Here is a 22,707-nt window from a genome sequence, read left to right on the forward strand (position 1 = left end):
GCTATATAAATTAAAACAATACTGATAGATCCTTTTCATTTCTTGTCTCACACTTCAAAAAATATTTCATTATTTTCATTCTTCTATCCAAAACCTGAACAATCAACCCATTTATTTATTTTTTTTTATAGTGTTTTGTTCATGTTTTGGCCTAAAGACCAGATTAATTTAGCAAAACAATCATTTCACGGACATGGTGAGTTACAGGGTAATGTTTTGTTGTTGTTGTTTTCGGTGCATTATAGTGAGTTTTGTGAAACTGCACAGCGTTTTTAGCTTTTTTAACATATTCCACCGGACTCCGCACCTTTCCTGGACCCTTCCCCCTGGAACACTACCTGACCTGCACTCCCCCTGCAGCACGACCAGTTCCCCCGTTTACTTTTCACTGGACACTTTATTTAGTATTTTTATTATTGGCCCTAATTTAACTTCCCAATAGAGAATGTCAGATTGTCCACGGCGTGACCTTTCTCTGTTCAGACCATGACTTTTACCTGGTAAAAAATGAAGGAGGTGCTAATTTTATGTTACTTTATGATTTAGTTTTTTTTATTGTGTACAAAGGAAACCGTGGTTTGTGTCGTCATATCCTGGTGTCTTTGCAGCTGCATACTTAAAAAAGCCGCTGACCCGATAAACACAGACCCTATAGAAAGTATAGAAGCCTTCTATACAGTTTCCTCTGTAGCAACAGAGGTGAGAAAACAAGACGTCATCTACATTTATAGTGCATGGGTCTCCTCTCCTCACTTTCTTGTAAAGATTAGCTCTAACCCTAAATACAGATGAAAAATCTAATGAATGTGATAGGGATAGCTAGAAAGCCAAGCAGCAATGTGCAGTGTTGGGGTTCCTCAGGACCAGGATTGGGAACCATTGTGTAGACTCCTGTGACCATGTGACCCCCGTGAGAAACATCACTGACCTCTCGTTCTGAAATCATGAATACCTGGAGAAGATCAATCATTCATATCAAATGACTTTGGAATACGTGCTTTTGAGGCCTACATTCACCAAAGATGATGTAAATGAGTAAACATTAGGATAAACCAAGAGTAATGCGGAAGATCATTCTCCTTTAGAGGGCGCTGAATTGCTTTGTTAAAGACACGCTGAGGACATCTGCAGGTCAAACGCGTGAAAATACAAAGAAAAGACCGGAAACACAAGTCGCAGCATAAGCATGAATTTAATATAATATAAAATATCTTTAAATACACTGAATAGGCGATAAATATGTATAACTTCATATTCAAGGAGACTGACATGATTATTTTAGTTTATAGATGTAGTTTTGTTTGTTATAAACAAAGATTGTTTTCATATTAATTTGTATGCTTTTGTACAGGCAAAGAAAATTACTGCACCTTTAAGGCTCATGATTTATAAGTCACTCAAAACCAACTGCTAAATTAATTTGCTCCACCAATAGAGACAGAAAAAGGCTGCAAAATGTTTTGACACATGTCCCAAACACTACGGCCTGTCAAACTGAAAGAAAGAAAGTAAATCACAACATTAATAAATAATACACTTCCAATCTCTTGTCAGTATAAAATGAACATTTGATATGAAAAGTGAAAAGACTTACATTTATATTCTCATACACTGGTTCAGTCGACTCTGCATCATAATCTTTCAGTCTGTCATCACAAGGTCTTGAATGATTCGTCTTTGCCATTAAAAAACAGGATCAAGAGATAAATGAATTAAAAACTGATAATATAACAATATCATTAACCACAAAAACAAATTTTTCTAGTCTATATTTCCGTGTAATGCAATTTAGACAATTTTCATTGAAAGCAGACAATGTATAGACCTGACAGTTGTCAGCCACCCCCTCAACAAAGCAACAGTTGCAAATCATTTGAATGTATTTTTCATCATAAATAGAATGAGACTTCAGTTTACTGACGGCCCTTTCCTACAGGATGCGGAATGTTGTGCTGAACATCCTGTGATTTTAAAGTGTTTATGAAATATCAGTATTGACCGCATGATCCTATCATCATATTATTTACTGCCATGTGTGACACAATTAAAGCTTGGAGAGCCACGTAAGAGTCATGAGCTGCACAATGAGTAATACTGAACTATAACAATAACTTACCATTACATTCCCATACAAATGTTCAGTCATCTCAACATCAGATACTTCAAAACTGTCATCGTCAAGTCTAGAAAGATTCATCTTTGACATGGAATGAACAGAGACATTAGTAGAGATGAAATAAGTAACCATTGATGATAAACAACTGCATTCAGACTCCATTCAGTGCACTGATCAAAAAGAGGGATAAATAGCCAATGCCAACACTTTGCCATCACATTTTAACACTCACCAAGTCAGTGAAACCTTATCCTAAGGTTTGACATCTTTTACTAATTACCAGGTTGTTTTCAGACCATGCTGACGAAAATCTAATGAATGCAAGTTGATGCAGTCAAACCATGCTAAAGTAACAAATCTTTCAATTTTCTCTTACACTGTTAAGCTGATTTACATGAAATTCAACTCAATCATCTTCAGACCATAGTGGAAAAAATTTTGGATTCATTTATTTAAAACGAGCCAATCCACATTGGCTTGCGCTGATTGTATCCAGCTGCAGCTGATCACAACATGAGTATAAATGAGTAGCTGGTGCAGCACATATTTAGGTTACATACGTACCTGAGATATTCCTTATCATTCAGTTACTCCGAGTCACGTTGCTTATGACCAACGAATTGGGATTCCTGCCAAAATGCCATGGAAGCAGCCCTTTCAAGTGTCCTGTGGGAGCCTCCCAAGCCCCCTCAGTTTGGTGTAGGCCAAGACTCAGCCACAAGAAGCCAACTACCGTTGATAAGCACTACCCAATCATTGTAAGAGTAGAACATTGGGGAACGTCCTACATTCTAGTGAACAGAAATGTACAGACTTCCTGCAGGAGGTCTCAGAATGTATACTGATATGGACAGTAATTCAGTGCATATGGACAACTGAAGGTGATTGAACCCCCCTAAGGGAACAAGGGCCAGGGAACAAGGGGCTCCGAGGCTATACCATGGAAATACACATATTAATTCCTCTCAGGTACTTTATATGCCTTCCAGCCCTCTATTGGCTCTCAAGAATTCAAAGACTGAGGGCCTGGCACCACATGGTCCACCACATCTGGCTGCCGAGAGGGATAGAGGAACTCGACAGGGTCTACTGTATGGACAGTAGGCGTCCCGAAACTGAGCCTCTCAGTCTCTCTACTCATTTGAGGTGAGGACACAGGAGGATATCGGTTCTACACGAAGACTACAGAACCTAGCAAACGTGTTAGGGGTCGACCAGACCGCAGTTCTACAGATATCTGCCATTGAGGCGCCACAAGCCAATGCCTAGGACGATGCCACACTTCTTGTTGAGTGGGCCCGTAACCTGAGGGGGTAGGACACACCCTGGTAGGCCAGGGTGATGGCATCCACTATCCAATGGGTGATCCACTGCTTGGAGATGGCATTGCCCTTCTGCTGGCCTCCGTGACAGACATAGAGCTGGTCTGAGGTCCTGAAGCTTTGTGTCCAGTCAACGTAGCATCTTACAGCTCGGACAGGACAAGGCAAAGCTAGGGCTGGGTGTGCCTCCTTCAGGGGCAGCACTTGAAAGTTTCTAAACATAGTGGTGGGAACCTTGGGCACAAAGCTGGACCACTGCCTCAGTGTCACCTGGGAATCTACATGATTCATTGACCAAAAATGCCTTGCAGGTTCCCTACCCTCTTGACAGAGGCCAATGCGAGCAGGAGCAGAGTTTTCTTAAAACCTCAGCTTGACTGCTGGCAAAGGCTCAAATGGGCCTGCTGCAGGACTCTCAGGACTACAAACAGGTCCCAAGAGGGTACAGTTGTGGATTCAACCTCCTGGCCCCCCTAAGGTACCTAATGATCATGTCATGCTTACCAACAGACATCCCATCTTTGGCGTTGTGGTTTGCTGCAATAGCATCCACATAGACTTTAAGGGTGGTTGCTATTGCATGTAACTGGTAACCCACTTGTGGGTCTAGGCTATTTCTCTGGCAGCACCACTCTTCCTGTGTTCGCATAACTGAGCCTGGGCCAAAATAAGCCAGTCATCCAGGTAGTTGACTAATTTTGCTCACCTGAGTTTCAAGTTTATCTGTTCTTTTTTTCTCCCAGCTTTTCCTTAAGAGCAACAAATGTGTTGAATAAAAAAGGAGTATAGAATTAGTATTCTATATTAAAAAAAATATTGGAATCACATTTCATTGTTCAGGTTTGTGGAGTATTTTTCACATTTTATTTCTAAGATGAAAAAAGCTACAATGACAAATAAAATGTTTCTTTAATGAAGGTTATAAACAATACCGAAGTACCTGCAATGAACTACATACATCTTACCAAATCAGTGCTGTTATGATGATAACTACAGCTCCACAAACCACTCCAATGGAAATGTACAATATCACCAGACGACCTATAACAAAGAGTAAGACACCTAAACAGATTAATTTGCTTCACTTTAGAAAGAGTCATGTATGTAAATGAGCTGCTCTACCTTTAACAGTGACAGTAACAGCATCTGATCTCTGAGATCCGTGTTGATTGTGAGCCTCACAGTAGAAGCGTCCACTCTGTAGTGCACTGAAACTCTGTCCAGATCCAACAGATGAGCTTTGATTCTCCTTAAACCAGAAGAAGTTCAGAGCAGGTGGGTTTGAATCACTGCTGCAGATCAGAGTCACTGAATCTCCCTCCACTATTTCACCAGATCCATTCATGAACACTGAGACGTTCCTGGGAGGGTCTTAAATAGACAAAAATTAAACATTTTATTAAATATTAAAAAAAAAATTGGATTTGTAAACATTTTGAAATGATGATTAACTCACACATGATGTTTAAAGTCACAGCTTCAGAGTATTTCTCTCCATGTTCATTTCTGGACTTGCACTTGTATTCTTCTCTGTGATCAGATCTGATCTTTGAGATGTTGTAGATTCTTCCAGATCCTACAAACATTTCTTCTTTAATCCAGCTGATTTCTGCTGGTGGGTTTGAATCACTGCTGCAGATCAGAGTCACTGAATCTCCTTCCACTATTTCAGATGGACTGATGGACACTGAGACGCTCTTTGGAGGGTCTAATACAAATAACAAGAAAAGAAAAAGGAAAAAAAAAACTTTCTTGACAAGACTTTTGAGTTTTTGATTTGTGTTGTAATCTGAAAATTATCATAATAGACATCATCAGTATCTCTTTATCAGTATCATACATTTTATTATATACTCACACATGACGTTTAAAGTCACAGCTTCAGAGTCTTTCTCTCCATGTTCATTTCTGGACTTGCACTTGTATTCTCCACTGTGATCAGATCTGATCTTTGAGATGCTGTAGATTCTTCCAGATCCTACAGTTGTTCCTCCTTTAATCCAGCTGATTTCTGCAGGTGGGTTTGAATCACTGCTGCAGATCAGAGTCACTGAATCTCCCTCCACTATTTCAGATGGAATGATGGACACTGAGACTCTCTTTGGTGGATCTAAAAAATACAAAAGTAAAAGATTTCACCTTGTTTTGATGGTCCCTTATGAACAGTCTGTTGTCAACTTTGCACCTACATGTCAACTAACTTTCCTTGTATTGTTAGTAGAGTATTAGTAGACTGGTAGGGTTAGGGTTAGAATAAGTTGACATGTTCGTGAAAAGTAATCAGTAGAATGTTTGTTGGTAGATCTTTACAATAAAGAGTTATCAGATAATAATCGTACAGTCTTCTTATACTTTAATGATAGTTATTTGGTGTAAAGTGTAAAGTTACTTATTATCGTTCATAAGGGACCATCAAAATAAAGTGTTACCAAATTTTTTTTTCCAAATAAAAACTGAACAATGAATCTGTACTCACACACGACATTGAGATAAACCTCAGGAGAGATGTAAGTGTGTTCCTGTAGAGCACAGCTATATCTGCCTGCATCCTCTCTTCTGACTGACTGCAGCAGGAGTATATTGTTTCTGTCTCTTCTCTCAGTTAATGGCTGTGAGTTTCTGTACCAGATGAATGTTGCTCTGTCAGTCAGAGCGCAGCTGCTTTTACATGTCAGACGGACTGAATCTCCCTCTGTCACTCTCTCAGGAGACTCCACCTGAAGATCTGAACACAACACACACATTATATCATACACTGATTATTATTCAAGAAGAGAGAAACCTCATCAGAGTCACCTAAAACAGTAAGAGTCACTCCTGGATGACCAATCCATTTTCCATCATGTTTATTAGTGATGAATCTGAAATAGTACTTGTGTTCATCTTTCTGTGTCACATGACTCAGTCTCATGGTGCAGTTCTTCTGTTTATCTCCCAGATACTGAAGCCTCTGTCTGTATTCAGGGTCCTCAGACAGATCTGGAGGCTCTACACCCTTTACAGGGTTTTTGGTCCAGAACACTTCCTCTATCTGATGTTCAGGAGGGTATGTATAAGTGCATCTCATTATCACTGATGAGTGTTTTAGTGCACAGATGTGTGATGGACTGTAACTTACATCCCAATCAGCGCTAGATACACCTGAAACACAACATGTATATAATAACAAAAAAGCTGCATGAAGGAAGTTGGTGGGCTTGGCAGCAAGCCAAATTCCTCTGTGCTGAAGTGTTGCAGAGACTTACTGTGAATCATCAGCAGAAAGGTCAGAGGAAGACAAAGAGCCATTCTGAGCGACATCAGCATTGCAATACCTACAGTAAATTAGCACAGTGGCATATTTCAGTGCTGATGTTTGTTGAGGTTTAGTCAAACTTAGTGTGACTGGTTTAAAAACACTGTGTGGTTAAACTGTATTAAGCATGCATGATCTTTTCTTTGTTTTCCTTTCCAGTGCAAACCAACAGTTGTGAAATTGAGTGCAGAATAAAAACTGACATAGGCAGTATCCTCATAAACCACCATGCTATGGGAATGGGCCTGAACAGTAAAATTAAGACCCCCACTAGCAAATGTGGACCACAATACAAAACCTAACTGTAACATATAAGACGTTATATACGTTATTTATGTTATAAACCATTGATTAAAGATATTACTGTGTGTGAGAGCTAAAGGCCACAACTGACGTGCAAAACAACTTGGAGATTTGATGACCTTAAATCTCAGTCACTGACCTGAACGTTACTATGACAAGAAATTAATATGGACTGTCTTATGTCATCTAGCTTCATTCTCCCTTACACACACACACACACACACACACAGAAAGTATATTTTACGATAATGAATCTGAAGAAAGATAATAAAATAATGCTCTTACCCTTTTCACCAATACTCATGACCAGTGACAGCACTACAAATGATCAGGTTGAAACTAGCTCTATGGTTTCACAAATGTGTGATGCATGCATGTTATATTTTTGGATGTGGTTTTCACACTTCACCTTGTGCAGCTACAGCCTTAACAACCATCAACACTGTGATGTCATTAGACTAAAGGCACACAACAGAAGTTAAAGAAACTTTGCATCAGTCAATAAAATGTTCTTCTGATTGTCAAAAGGTTCCCATCCTTTTTAGGTATTCTAAGTAATAGGGTCATGCATGAGAAACAAAATGAACAAACAGAAAAATAAGTGAATAACAGACTACAATGGTTTGACTTACAACTCTCAAAATTGGATCTACTAAGAACAAAAAGACACCTACACCTTTAGATGCCCTTGGGGTAAGCCGGTAAACCTCAAATTTTTGTTTCAAATTTTTATTATTTATGTATTTACTTACTTGTGAATCATATATTAATCAACCGCTAGTTGTTTGTAAAATTTCTGTAAATCTGTAAAATCATACTAGACTGTATATATTTAGGTTTAGACAGAAATGTAGATTCAACTAAATATGGATATTGACAAATGAAAATTAGACAGTGTCCTATGGTGTTATAGCAAAAAAAATTTTTTTTGTTTTTTTGCTGTCACGCTATAGGACTCATTGTTCAGTCAATTGTGCATGTATCTGTTGTGTATGCATGTGTTCAAAACAAGAGAAAAAAATGGTCAGACCACTGTGGTTTTCACACTCTCAAGAACACACTCTGATGTGATGTTATGACATTTCAGCTTGTGCAGATACCATTATCCAGATCACCAGTGATGTCTTTAGACTAAAGGCATAAAACTGAAGTTAAACTGTAAGAAACCTTGCATCAGTCCGTATAACGTTTTCAAACTTGTATGTGTATGTTCTCAAGAAAATAATTCCTTGATTGTGCATTTGATTTTTGGGTAATTGATTAAAGCAACAACTTTAAAACATGCCGATGAAGCAGAACTAGACCGTTACAGCTACTTCCTCTGAATGTCTAAATCCTTGTCAGGTTTTTTTCTAAAACTCTAAATATGGCTATGCATAGTTTTACCTCTAGCAAAAAAAAAGAAAAGTGTGTGACTTGAACTGACTCCAGCCATAGCCTTGGAGGAAATGAACTGATAGACCTGATTAAACCAGACTGACCTAATTTCTCTCAATAATCTGCAGCTCTGAGATTTGCATGTCATTTTATTTAATGTGTCACCATTATGATGATTAGCGTTTAGTGCTGGGCAGTTTTACTCTTCGCTCTTATGTTAAATCTGTGGTCTTTGTAACAGTGTTTATGAAGGCATAAGTAATTGTAAAGGAAGCCATGAACAAGAATGATCATGTTATATAGTTTACAGTATCAGGAATCTAGACCCATCACTAACCAAAAGTTCCAAAAGATTTTTATCAGTGTTCCCAAGGGGTTGGTGGCCTGGATTTTAGAATATTCGACCAGAAGATCTCAAATAGTATGAGTAAATGGAGAATATTACAAGGAATTTTATTCCTCAGTTGGCTGTATTCTTTCAACTTACAGAACTATATTCCATCTTTAGGAAACACGACTGAGGTGCCCTTGCGAAAAGCACCAAACCCCCATTTGCTCTCTGGAAGCTGAAGCAAATACCTGTGCACTATTCACTACTCACTGCTGTATGGGTACATTGAATGGGTTAAATACAATGCACGACTTCAGAGTATGGGTTACCAACCTTGACAACATGTCATGACAATGGAAGAACACCCACAATGTCCTAAATGAAGACCCTGGTACCTGGTAATGATATATTCCCATGAGATGAGTGCAAAGCATCTCATCTCATGGGAATACACACGTTTAGTAAGCCCATATGCCATATGTGAAAACAGTCAAAACTTACAGAGATCTCGGCTCCTGTTCCTGCAGGATCTGGTGCAATTAAATCCTGGTTGTAATGTAAGTGAGTGAGAAATTGGCTCTGATAACAGTAGGGAAACATCCCATGTACAAAACCTGGGGACAGCTTTACAAACATATTTTATGAGCTAATAAAACAATTTGAACATGGCAATTCGGCCTATGGAGCAACCTTGTTTGACCATCTTGGTTGGTTCACACAGGCAATTTTTTTTGGGTGGTAAACTTTCATAGCTCTCTACTATTATAAGTCAGCTTTCAAACAAAGATGCTTCAAAATTAGACCTTTTTCATTGGTCAATGCAATCTGAGAAGGTGTGACGTTGCCAGAAGTTAAAAGGCCTCACGTAAGTGACCCTTCTCTGCTCTTACTCTTATGCCGCTCTTGGATCATCGTGACAGAGCAGGAGCTCCTTCACGCCAGCAAACCAAGCAACTTTATACCTGCGGGAGAACTCTCTTCAGAAGTTCAGCTGTCTTCAGCCCAAAATAGCTTGAATGCAACTTTCCCTCCATCCAAGTATTAAATAATGAAGACTTTATCCGAATCTGCATCTGGACGTGCGTTCAACGGCCAAGGCAATGCAAGTATTGTAAATTTGACCAAACTAAACAGTGTTTAAAGAGTGCTGGATTCCTTTGTTACAAAGGCACTGATGATCAACTTAAGTGGTTAATTGGCTCTTCCTTTTATATTTGCATTCTCTTCTACTTGCTCGTTTCTCTTTCTATTATGATCATAGGTTGGGTTTGACTAGTCAGTTTTCAGTTATTAACACTTTTGTGCACAGATTACACAAGCTTTTGAATTTGTCACCGCTTGCAAAACAAAGTCCCTTTAGAGCTGATCTTGCTAAATGCTCTAATGCATTAGTAATGTTATTTTCTGTGCCCATAGAAGAGACATTTTGAAGAGTTAATGTGAAATTACACTGAAAATTGTTGGATGAAAAGGCTAGTTGATGGTTACTTGGATATCGCCATTATATATAATATAGTGATTCGAGAGCCTTTTGGGGTAGGGGCGTTTATTTTGGTGATTTCAAATATTAACATTTGCTTCCAGAAACCACTGCCTTTAAACAAATAAAAATCCACAACCTATAGTGTATGAGTGAATGAGAACAGGGAAGCAGGCCACTTTGGGACCACTGCAATACATAATCATGTACTTACAAGTTCTGTTTGGCTTATTTTTAATACAGTTTTAGACCTGGAGAAATTCTGCAGTATTTTATTGGCTTATTTGTTTGCAGCCCACGACTGGTTACCCACTGGCACTAAGCAGGGAGGAGCCTGGTCAGTACCTGGATGTGAGACCTCCTGGGGAAACTAGGCTGCTGCTGGAAGAGGGGTTCTGGCACAATATGGCTGCCGTCGTGTCATCCAGGTGGATGCTGCACACTAGTGGTGATGATGTAAGGAGCTTTGAGTGCCTTGAAAAGCGCTTTATAAATGTAAGGAATTATTAATGTTATCTATAATAATGTAGGAATGTTTTTTAATGTTATGTTACATTTATTGTTCATTGGCCGCTGCTTATATGCGAGAACATAGTACGTCTCAATTCTCACGAGGACGCTTTCTATGTTCCCGTATCCTTCCGAGTTCGTTCTTCCAAGGACAAGGCGAGAACACAAGTCACTCGTGGAATTGAGAAACAGCCAATGAGTATACAGAAATATACAGGCAAGAATCTAAACATGGGAAAAAAGGCAAGGCGTGACTATGACCAGACTGAGACAGGCTCCGTAAAGTATCTGTCAGTTAGCAAAGCGATGAACGCTAAATACTCAGTGACTTGATTCAGTGGGTGTTATATAGTGTGTGTATGATTGAATGCAGGTGAGTCCAATCAGAGAAATGAAACATGGGAAATGTAAGTCAATATAATGGGATTATCGTCGAATTGATTTCAGAGATCGTCTCTGCATGTAATAACAAATTCACTCTCGTCATTATACATCCCTGTCATTGTATTCTTCTACTTTATACTGTTCAGTGCTTTGATACAATCTGTGTTGTTAAAAGCGCTATATAAATAAAAATGATTGATTGATTGATTGATTGGAGAGTGAAAAAAATAGGAAATGTTTCTAAACATTTACAAATGATGAATGGGTTCTACTTTATATTGATTATTGCAAAAACACGCATAAATAATTTATGCATTTAAAAGAGGTGAACATAGAAGTACAAGTGGGATTAAGTAGGCCAGTATGTGAAAAGTTTAGCATTAAAGTGTGTTAACAAATAAACTATTAATTTCTGTTTAAATTATATGTCGATTGTATAATGATGACGATAATAATAATATAAATTTTATTTTAAAAAGTAATAAAATGAACATCTTCTTGAGAGCAGTGGTGATAGTGTGCCGATTTTTGTTTATTGACAGTAGACTTTAAAAAAACACTTGATTAAACAAATCGAAAGTTTAATAACATTTATTATAAAAAGCCATTTTTATCATTGTCTGTTCATCATTAGATAATGTTTAATAAGTGCATTAGCAAACATTCACGAGCATATATTTCCATGTGAATATATACATTAACTAGTGATCTGTTACGTTATGCAAGGTTTGTTATTTATTTATTAATGAAAGTTTTATGAACTTTTTTTGCTTGTGTTCCGCACTTAAAAGTCACCTAGGAAACAAAAAACTGTTAAAAAGTAAAGCTAAATGTAATAAGAGCACGAGATCCGGTCTATAAGGAGTGGCTAGTAAGTGTGATCAGCTGGATTTTTTAAAAATGTGCACTTTTTATGTGGAAATGGGTCCTAAACAAATAAAAACAGTATTCTCCCCTTACCAGTCTAAAAAAAAAGAAAAGAAAAAAAGGTACAAAGTCTGTGACGGTGGCAGCACCCTTTCAAAATGTTATTGCCCTCATACAGCTACAGTAAAACTTTATTAAGCTTCTGTACTCTAATTAAACAAGACAACTAGATAAGAACAATGCTTATAGGGCAAATGAATACTAAAAAGACACTTCTGCTTTTACATGTTCTATTTATTTACCATTGATCACATTGTACCATGTGTACTGTTTAGATATTATTATGTATATTCATATGCACCTTTAAGGAATGCACTCTTTAGGGGTTAAGAAGGTACAAAGGTATGTCTATTTAAAAGGTACCGCCCCACAGACAGCTTGTGTTCACAGCACCCTCCCCTCGTGCCATATTCCATCTTTTTGTCATTGCTCTTCGAGCTTGCAATAAAACATGAACTGTGTTTACACTACATGCGCACTCCTAATCTAGATTCATCTAAAGCAGAAATCAAACAAAGCCGAGCTAAAATGCTGTTCCCGAGGACGGACATCATATACTTCGTGGGAACGCCTCGCTTTCACGTTCTTCATGTTCTCGCAAGCTGAGATAAAGGACAACAGACCTCACCATGATCATGCCGTCCACGAAGGCTTCAAATGCACCAGGTAATCAGGAGACAATGGGCATTGTGGGTCAACGGCTTCATGTCTATAAGGATTATGAAGTTGATCATTTCCATGTATTATCAGTCTGCAGGTTGAGACACTATGTATTACTACTCACTTGTTTTCTTTGGACATCGTTCTGTTTGGTAAGTTTGTAAGACTTGTAAGTTTGATGCTTCAGAATCTAACCTGTTCACAATATTTAGGTCTATATATAACTATTATATTCTATTATATTAATACCTATGCAAAAAACTGTTTGCTGTGAATGATAACCTGGTCCTCTCTCAGGCTCTATGGGCATTAAACTATGGGATCCACATGAAATCGGTTCAGCTCCCCAAACATAAACCAGCTCCTCGAAATAACAGTTCATCTGTGATATCTGCCTTTGACATGGGAATCAGCGATGAGGAGTGGGAAAGACTACAGACAGCTCTGGACTGGCCTTTTCCAGATCAAGAAATCACTCACCTGAATCAGAGCACAAGTCCAGTCCACTCTACTTTCTCTATCGTGGGACTCAAAGAGAGTTACAAAGTGGGAGAAAAGATCTCTGTGACCATCACAGCCAGAGACCACCAGAAGAAGCTGAAAACATACGGAGGAGATTTTTTCAAAGCAAGACTTTTCAATTTAGAGCTAAAGGTGTGTGGTTTTAATAACAACATTAATTTACTTTTAATGTGATCCTTTCAAAAGTTTGTTTACGCACATGCACACAAACACACACACATACAGGGACATCAGTACAACAGTTCATCAGCATCAGACATCAGCAATTTTAACAAATCTAATGAAGGTCTGGGTTTGGAACAGCAGTAATTAATAACAGAATAATTATTTTTAGGGTGAACTCTCTCTTTAAGATTCACTTTGCCAACAGACACGAGTTTTCTGCCTTACACTTGTTGTTCTCCGTTCTTCTCGAAGGCGAGTGTGTACGGGGAGGTTGTGGATCTTCGTAATGGGACTTACTCTGTTGCTTTTCTTCTGCCCTGGGAAGGTCAGGCCCAAGTTTTTGTGCGTCTGGAGCACTCCAGTGAGGTTGTGCAGATTCTTAAGAAATACTGGGACTCTTCATTCCCGCGCACCCACTTTAATGGCTTCTTTGAAGGATCGGGACCCAATAAAAGCAGGATCAGAGAAGTAGTTGAATGTAATCTTAAGTGGGGTCCAGATGGAAGCTGGAAGAAAGGTGACTGCTGCTGTGAGCATGAGGATATAAGAACAGGGACAGTGTGGCAGTGCCAGAGACCCAAGAATCTTTCCTGTGATAAACTGGTGCGCCACTCAGGAGCGCGTTTAGAAAACCCATTAAATCTTCTTGAGCAGCAGATTTTTGCAACGTAATGGTTCAAAATTTATTTCAGAGTCGTTATAATTGTTAAAGAAACAAACAGGAATGTGTACAAAATGTCTCTCTCTCTCTCTCTCTACAGAAAATTAACAAATGTTGCTATTAATGGAGACAAAAAAGTCATAAATGTCCTTCCCAACACTGCAGCCAATGGTATGTTTGCATAATAATCTCTCATTTTGAACATTTTTTTAAAAATATTTGTCACACACACACACACACACATATGTATAATTCGTTATAAGACAGTGAATACTTATTCACATAGCTATGAAACATTTCATGTGCATGTTTCTGTGCAGACACCATGAAGAAATGCAGGTCTGGCCTGACCACACCGGTTCCTGCAGGATTTTATCTGAAAGATGTCTGGAAGTCTTTTGTGTGCAACACTCAACAGTTCAGTCATGCACAGAAGGCAAACTGTCTTAAAAACAAGATTGTCTACTTCATGGGAGACTCCACCACAAGGCAGTGGTTTGAGTACTTAGAAAAAACAGTGCCAGGCAAGTATGACTCAGATTTTAATCTTCAACATATAACTCAGTGGCATGAATGTATAAGATAAATTAAACAAGGAAATGGCTGCAGAGGCCTCGCAAAGGATATAGGCACTTTAACTAAATATGAATGTATTGGCATTAGATTAAAAAAAATCGAAAACTGATGCACTTTTTAGATAAACTTGCAAGTGACATTCAAAGACTTTCATAGGGGAAGTTGGTTCTGAAAAAGGCACATCTTGTTTGCAGAACTTGGTTTGTTTGATACATTGTACATTGATACATATAAATCTTCACAAGAAACAGTTAAAATTTGGCATCATTTGCACACTTTTCATTCAAAGGTTGCATGACTGAATCCAACTAAGATTATAATATTTGCTTCTCATGTAGGAATAAAAAGAATGGACCTCCACACTCATCCTCAAGGTGGCCCACTGATGGCCGTAGAGCTGCAAAATAACATCATCATTCACTGGAGGGTACACGGTGTTCCTCTGCGCTTTGGTAGAATTATGCCTATCACTGACCTGCATTACATCAGCAATGACATTGATGATATAGCCGCCGGGTCTCATGCGGTCGTGGTCTTCACATACTGTGCTCACCTGGTTTTTCATCCGATTACATTTTACGTGTATGAAGTGGCCAAAATCCGCCGGTCTGTCATCGCACTGCTGAGCCGCGCTCCAGAGACCACCGTCGTCATCAAGTCTGGAAACACAGCAGGAGTAAAGGTAGATCACTTTCCAATCGAAATGTTTTTTAAAGTGCCCCTAGTATGGGTTATGAAACAGGTTAACATGCATGCAAGGTTAAAATATACTTGCATTTTCTTAATATGCATTCATTTTTACCTTATTTGCTCAATGACTCCCACATGATCCGCTCAAGGATTCATTTGTTTTCAAACCCCTCTCTAATCTGTACTGATCGGCCTCTTTTCAATTTCATCCCGCCAGTAATGCCTCTGTGTGCAGGGAACAGCTATTGTTAACCTTGTCTATAAAGCTCTTTCCGATCTGTGTTTTTTCAGAATATTTTTCAAAGTGACTGGCACATGTTGCAGTTGGACAAAGTGATGCGGGAGATGTTCAGAGACATTGACGGAGTCGTCTTCATAGATGTCTGGCAGATGACCTCCTGTCACTATCTACGTGAATACATTCACCCAGGACCTGTTATCATTGCTAATGAAGTCGACATGTTGCTTTCATATGTCTGTCCTGCCTGAGGCCTGCTCGAGTAGATTTGGTTCCAAAAATCAAATGGGAAACTTATCTGGTCCGAGATAGACTAATCAAGTTGTTACTTAACCAGAATTAACACTGAGCCAATGGGAGAAAGATAATATTACCATTGTATGCTCCAATATTACTTAACTTTATTAACCACTCTCGATTTTAATATGCGTGCAGGCTACATTGATAAATAATAGACATATGCCATGTAAAGGAGACGTATTATGCCCCTTTTTACAAAAATTTACAATAATTAAATATTACGATTACGGCACTTAAAACCTGCCAGATTTTCATGATATCGCCTTTAAAAGTTCAGTTTCAAACAAACCCAATCCAATCCCAGTCAACAGTGTGATGTCACAGTGATGTCATCATGATCATCGTGATGATGTCACAACGTGAGGACATGGTGAGCTAAGAGCGTAACCTCACAGCGTCCTCGGTGTGTTCGTACTAACGTGAGGTCAAAGGGCACTCACTGCAGAGATTAGGTACCCAGCATGCATTGCAGCAGGAAGATTTTGAGATTCATACACATTTTCTTGATGTTTCTTGTGATGTTTTCCTCACATATTACTCTCACTGTGAGGATCACCGAATGAGAAAGATGCGATGCCATAATTCATCAGTACGGTTTAAAACAACCGTTGACTAGAAAGTTCCCTTTATCCTTTTATAGAAATGCGTTAGTTAATGTATTTGTTTTAGGAAAGAAGACCCAACATCCTGCTTTGTTGCATGGTCACCGGCAGGTGGTGCAAAAAACACACAAAGTACAGCATCTTTATTGGGCCAGACTTACAAAATGGATGATGTTTTCTCACAAAAAGTTCTGTACGGGACGATCTTTCGGCTATCCATTTAGTTTAGCACAGCGTACCTCTAAACCTATTGCTGTTTATTATTCATTATTCCTTCACTCTAAAGCACTGAATGACAGAAGACTGTGCACTGATGCACGGTACAACATATTTGTTATGCAAAGCTTTATTAATGAGACAAAAATAAACAAACAAAATATTACACAAGATGTACATGAAAAAAAACTGCTGCAGAATGAATAAATGAATAAATGGAAATCGTGGGACTGCTGTCAATCATTCAGGGCTCCGCATCCCAAGTACTACGGTTTCGCCTTGTCAGTTTAAATGAAAATAAAAGGAAGAATAAAATCATTAATACACTGATTAATAACACACTTCTGATTTCTGGTTGGTATTTAATGATTAATCGAAATTGATCCTAGAAGACCGGTGTCTTAGCTCTAACTTGCGTCAACACACCTATCTGGTTACTATAGCTAGTATCTAGCATAACTAGTAGACCTTGATTATCTGCCTCAGGTGTGATTGATTAGGGTTGGAATCAAACACACTTGAAGCATATAATCAACTCTGGAAAATAATCATGCCAATAACTTACCGTTACATTTTCATATACAGATTCAGCCAACACAACATCCTGGGTGTCCTTTCTCTTTTTCACCCTGCTTCGCCTTATAAAATATATGAAAATATTTCAAAACAGAGTACAGAAATAATATGTGCTTGTAGAGCAATCTTAGATTTACAATGTATTTTAAAGAGTCTTTCGGAAAGTCCAATGGATTTAAATTTTATCTGTAAGATATATATATATATATATATATATATATATATATATATATATATATATATATATATATATATATATATATAATTCAAATCATGTACCTGCAGTCAAATATTACACACATCTTACCAAATCATAAGCACCATCGTGATAACAGCTGCAGCTCCACAAACCACTCCAACAGATATGTATAATATCACCTGACATCCTACAACTGAGAAAAAAAATTAAATAAATAAATTATATATATATATATATATATATATATATATATATATATATATATATATATATATATATATATATATATATATATATATTATTATTGCCAAACTACTAAAAATCATACTAAAAATCATTATAAGCATGCTACAAACTCACACTTGATGTTTAAAGTCACAGCTTCAGAGTATTTCTCTCCATGTTTATTTCTGGACTTGCACTTGTATTCTTCACTGTGATCAGATCTGATCTTTGAGATGTTGTAGATTCTTCCAGATCCTACAGTTGATCCTCCTTTAATCCAGCTGATTTCTGCAGGTGGGTTTGAATCACTGCTGCAGATCAGAGTCACTGAATCTCCCTCCACTATTTCACAGCATGGACTCACTGATACAAAAGTGTGCTGAGGAGGATCTAGAAGTGAAATGTCATAGTTCAGCAATGATTTTATTGGAAACCTGAATCTGAGCTTATATGCAACGGAAATAATTAGAGCAACAGAATCAGAAAAACTAAATTCATACTCACACATGACATTGAGATAAACCTCAGGAGAGATGTAAGTGTGTTGCCTGTACGGGACGGAGTTTCCCAAAGCTCAGGGCAGGTGGAGCCTTGTAAACCACAGTTAGAATCCTGTAGAGCACAGCTACATCTGCCTGCATCCTCTCTTCTGACTGACTGCAGCAGGAGTATATTGTTTCTGTCTCTTCTCTCAGTTAATGGCTGTGAGTTTCTGTACCAGATGAATGTTGCTCTGTCAGTCAGAGCGCAGCTGCTTTTACATGTCAGACGGACTGAATCTCCCTCTGTCACTCTCTCAGGAGACTCCACCTGAAGATCTGAACACAACACACACATTATATCATCCACTGATTATTATTCAAGAAGAGAGAAACCTCATCAGAGTCACCTGTCACAGTAAGAGTCACTCCTGAACGACCAGTGTATTTTCCACCAGGTTTATCAGTGATGAATCTGAAATAGTACTTGTGTTCATCTTTCTTTGTCACATGACTCAGTCTCATGGTGCAGTTCTTCTGTTTATCTCCCAGATACTGAAGCCTCTGACTGTATTCAGGGTCCTCAGACAGATCTGGAGGTTCTACATCCCGTACTGGTCCTTTGGTCCAGAACACTTTCATGATTTGGTGTCCATCAGGGTATGTATAATTACAGTTTATTATCACAGATGAGTTCTTGAGTGCACACATGTGTGAAAGACTGTAATTCACATTCCAATAATCTTTACTAGAAACCTCTGAAACAGAACGCATACAGAGCAAATCAGCAGCAGGAACAAAAAGCTGTATATAAAATCTTTTGATTGACTCACTGTAAATCATGAGCAAACAGATCAGAAGAAGACGATGAGCCATTCCCACGGATACCTATAACACACATTTTCATTGCATTGTTTTAATATCTTATTGTTGGCGATACCAAGTAAACATAAATAAGTGTTCTTATTTTGTCTTGAGGTCACACGTTTAATTATCTCTGGTGTGCATATTACACATCATACTATACTCTTACCAATCCTGGTCTGCTAAACGCCTCCTCTGGTTCAACGTAAACTCTGCTGCTCTCTTTATCTCTAATGTTTCTGTCACCTTAAATTAACACCATACCACAATCACCAACGCCCCTCACCAGAAACTCACAACTTTATCTTCCTTATTCTGTGCTCCACCTCTTCACACTTCTTCACTACCGGCCTCTTTATCAAAAACCGACTTGATCGGTCCTGCCTCAAAAGCCGACTCCCCTCGAAGTCCTCGGTTCTTGTTTTTTCTTTACTTACGATGGACTTGATCGTCAAGGTACACGTCTTCCCATACATACAATCATGCGGATGATGCAGAGCTCTCTCTGGCGTTTCCCCCCGATGTCTCAAGTTGTACCCGCCCGCCTTTCAGACATCTTGAATAGGCTTTTACAGATGATCCAGATCTTCATTCAGAGCCATTCAGAGCCCATTCTGATCACACAGAACTCCATTCCTCATTTAACCTATACATGCCAGTTTTATCATGCTTGGCTTTCTGAAATATCCTGATTAATTTTAAATGACTGATTTTACAACATCCTAAGCTCAACACATGCTGGCGTGACAGAGGTTTATATCTCATGAAAACCACATTAAAGCTTTAATCACAACTGTATCTACGCATTTTGTTCCTGTTTTAACCAACACACCAAACAAGTTTTTTAGTTACCGAGATACATGATTAAAGTGATAGCGCCTACACAATTAAAGGAAATAAGGCTCTTACCCTTTTCACCAGACAAAACTAGCAATGATCAGGGTGAGACCAGCATAGCCGTTTTCACACTATGAAAGACACGTGATGGACGCTTTCTAAAAATGGAAATATGACATTTAACAGCATATGAAAAAAACATTTGTCATTATCTCTAATGCAGCATTAGACCATGATATAAAAAAAGGAACTAAAACTAAATGCAATTTCACATCGGCGTGCAGAGATGCCCATCACATTTCATAATTAATCTGTTTTTAAGGAACCTTTTTTACACAATATTATTTTAATTGCGTAATTGCCTATAATAAAACTTTAATTGAATTTACCAGTCACAAATGAACCATGGTTTTGCTATACTTTAATGAAAAAGTATGAAAAAGTTGCATGCATCCCATGAATGCAGGGTTCAGGTGCCAGACAACCAAATCGAAATAAAACAAAAGAACAAACGTTTATAATAATAATTTATTGTTGCAACGAGTGTAAGACCAGCTAACAGATTTCTGTCATGAAAAAATTAGATAAAGTACAATAAAATAAACAAATAACCAGCTTTACTCATTATTAACCAGATGGACTTTATTTCTGTCAGGCATCTACAAAAGCACTTATTGAGAATAATTAATATAATATAATGTAATATAATATATATATTAAATTCTATAATATATACATACATATATACCCCTCCTAGGATCGCCACGTAGTGGAGGGGTTTGAGTGCCTGAATGACCCTAGAAGCTAGGTTGTCTGGGGCTATATGCTTCTGGTAGGGTCTCCCAAGGCAAACAGGTCCTAGGTGACAAGCCAGACAAAGAGCAGTCCACCTCACCCCCTTATGGAACAACAATAATGGAGTCGCAACGTTGCCCGGTACGGCGCAGCCGGGGCCCTGCCATGGAGCCAGACCTGGGGCTGGGGCCGGCATGCGAGCACCTGGTGGCCAGGTCTTGCCCTACGGGACCCGGCCAGGCTCAGACCGAAACAGCGGTGTGGGGCCAACCTCCCATGGGCCCACCACCTGCAGGAGGGACCGTAAGGGGCCGGTGCCTTGTGGTTTGGGTGGCCGTCGAAGGCGGGGACTTCAGCAACCCAAATCCTGGACACAGAATCTAGTTTTAGGGACATAGAACGTCACCTCTCTGGGGGGGAAGGAGCCTGAGTTGTTGTGGGAGGTAGAGAGATACTGGCTAGAGATAGTCAGGCTCACCTCCACGCGTGGCTTGGGCTCTGGAACCCAACTCCTCAAAAGGGGCTGGACTCTTCTCTACTCTGGTGTTGCCTGCAGTGAGAGGCGGTGGGCTGGTGTGGGCTTGCTCATAGCCCCCCAGCTTAGCCGCCATGTGTTGGAGTTTAACCCGGTGGATGAGAGGGTCGACTCACTGCGACTTCGGGTTGGGGGGAGGAGTCTCACTGTCATTTGTGCCTATGGGCCGGATGGCAGTGTAGAGTACCCGGCCTTCTTGGAGTCCTTGGGAGGGGTGCTGGAAAGTGCTCCAACCCATGAATATATCATCCTGCTGGGGGATTTCAACACCCAGGGGGACTCAACCATCACCCTGGCTGAGATCACTGAAGTTGTTGAGAAGCTCCTCGGTGACAAGGCACTGGGGGTGGACGAGATCCGCCCGAAGTACCTCAGGGCTCTTGATGTTGTGAGACTGTCTTGGCTGACACGCCTCTGCAGGATCACGTGGACGCGGGGGACAGTGCCTCTGGACTGGCAGACCGGCGTGGTGGTTCCTCTTTTTAAGAAGGGGGACCGGAGGGTGTGCTCTAACTATAGGGGGATCACACTCCTCAGCCTCCCTGGGAAAGTCTATGCCAGGGTACTGGAGAGGAGAATCCGTCAGCTTCAAAAGAAACAATGCGTGTTTCGTCCTGGATGTGGAACACTGGACCAGCTCTATACCCTCTTCAGGATACTGGAGGGTTCTTGGGAGTTTGCCCAACCAGTCCACATGTGTTTTGTGGATTTGGAGAAGGCTTTCGACCATGTTCCTCGTGGTGTCCTGTGGTGGGTGCTCTGGGAATATGGGCTGGGGGGCCCATTTTTAAAGGCTGTCTGATCCCTGTATGATCAGAGCAGGAGCTTGGTTTGCATTGCCAGCATTAAGTCAGACTTGTTCCCAGTGCATGTTGGACTCTGACAGGGCTGCCCTTTGTCACTGGTCCTGTTCATTATTTTTATGGACAGGATTTCTAGGCGCAGCCGGGGGCTGGAGGAGGTCTGGTTTGGTGACCACAAGATAGCTTCTCTGCTTTTTGCGGATGATGTTGTTCTGTTGGCTGCATCTGGCCAAGACCTACAGTGTGCGCTGGGGTGGTTTGCAGCTGAGTGTGAAGTGGCTGGGATGAGAATCAGCACCTCCAAGTCTGAGGCCATGGTTCTCAGTCAGACAAGGGTGGCTTGCCCCCTTCAGATTGGTTGGGAGCTCCTGCCTCAGCTGGAGGAGTTTAAGTATCTTGGGGTCTTGTTCACGAGTGAGGGAAGGATGTAACGAGAGATTGACAGACGGATTGTTGCAGCTTCTGCAGTAATGCGGTCGCTGTACTGGTCTGTCATGGTGAAGACGATGGTAAATTGATTTACCTGTCGATCTTCATTCCTACTCTCAACTATGGTCATGAGCTTTGGGTCATGACCGAAAGGATGAGATCCCGGGGAACAACCGGCCGAAATGAGTTTCCTCCGTAGGGTGGCTGGGTGCTCCCTTAGAAATAGGGTGAGGAGTTCAGTCACTCAGGAGGAGCTCGGAGTAGACGCGCTGCTCCTCAACATATATACA

General features: G+C 39.7%; 4 protein-coding genes across 5 annotated transcripts; 1 reads left to right on the forward strand and 3 right to left on the reverse strand.

The window, feature by feature from the left end:
- Positions 1 to 1,180: 1,180 nt before the first annotated feature.
- Positions 1,181 to 7,349, reverse strand: LOC122352793 (B-cell receptor CD22-like). 2 transcript variants are annotated; one of them, XM_043250448.1, is made up of 12 exons: positions 7,322 to 7,349; positions 6,684 to 6,752; positions 6,235 to 6,579; positions 5,915 to 6,163; positions 5,297 to 5,548; positions 4,895 to 5,146; positions 4,561 to 4,809; positions 4,404 to 4,479; positions 4,145 to 4,187; positions 2,117 to 2,197; positions 1,595 to 1,675; positions 1,181 to 1,494 (listed from the first exon to the last, which is right to left on the reverse strand). In XM_043250448.1, exons 1-12 carry the CDS (start codon positions 7,338 to 7,340, stop codon positions 1,480 to 1,482), a joined length of 1,731 nt encoding a protein of 576 aa, XP_043106383.1. In that variant the 5' UTR covers positions 7,341 to 7,349; the 3' UTR covers positions 1,181 to 1,479. The 2 variants fall into 2 exon arrangements, with proteins under 2 accessions (XP_043106383.1, XP_043106393.1); XM_043250458.1 differs by lacking the exon at positions 4,895 to 5,146 and having other exon boundaries at positions 7,322 to 7,344.
- A 5,047-nt stretch (positions 7,350 to 12,396) lies between these two features.
- On the forward strand, positions 12,397 to 16,845 carry LOC122352808 (NXPE family member 3-like). The gene is made up of 8 exons (XM_043250484.1): positions 12,397 to 12,711; positions 12,796 to 12,857; positions 13,003 to 13,359; positions 13,645 to 14,060; positions 14,154 to 14,224; positions 14,374 to 14,577; positions 14,968 to 15,311; positions 15,611 to 16,845. The coding sequence occupies exons 1-8, from the start codon at positions 12,675 to 12,677 to the stop codon at positions 15,806 to 15,808; spliced, it is 1,689 nt and encodes a 562-aa protein (XP_043106419.1). The 5' UTR covers positions 12,397 to 12,674; the 3' UTR covers positions 15,809 to 16,845.
- Positions 16,846 to 16,848: 3 nt separating this feature from the next.
- On the reverse strand, positions 16,849 to 18,204 carry LOC122353000 (B-cell receptor CD22-like). Its single transcript, XM_043250829.1, has 5 exons — positions 18,180 to 18,204; positions 17,811 to 18,065; positions 17,559 to 17,643; positions 17,241 to 17,313; positions 16,849 to 16,953 (listed from the first exon to the last, which is right to left on the reverse strand). The coding sequence occupies exons 1-5, from the start codon at positions 18,181 to 18,183 to the stop codon at positions 16,942 to 16,944; spliced, it is 429 nt and encodes a 142-aa protein (XP_043106764.1). The 5' UTR covers positions 18,184 to 18,204; the 3' UTR covers positions 16,849 to 16,941.
- Positions 18,200 to 19,942, reverse strand: LOC122349314. The gene is made up of 5 exons (XM_043245309.1): positions 19,928 to 19,942; positions 18,988 to 19,042; positions 18,565 to 18,912; positions 18,297 to 18,493; positions 18,200 to 18,223 (listed from the first exon to the last, which is right to left on the reverse strand). Exons 2-5 carry the CDS (start codon positions 19,028 to 19,030, stop codon positions 18,200 to 18,202), a joined length of 612 nt encoding a protein of 203 aa, XP_043101244.1. The 5' UTR covers positions 19,031 to 19,042; positions 19,928 to 19,942.
- Positions 19,943 to 22,707: the final 2,765 nt, after the last annotated feature.

Source organism: Puntigrus tetrazona, chromosome 1 (genome assembly GCF_018831695.1).
Source record: "Puntigrus tetrazona isolate hp1 chromosome 1, ASM1883169v1, whole genome shotgun sequence".
In the NCBI taxonomy this organism is placed as follows: domain Eukaryota; kingdom Metazoa; phylum Chordata; class Actinopteri; order Cypriniformes; family Cyprinidae; genus Puntigrus; species Puntigrus tetrazona.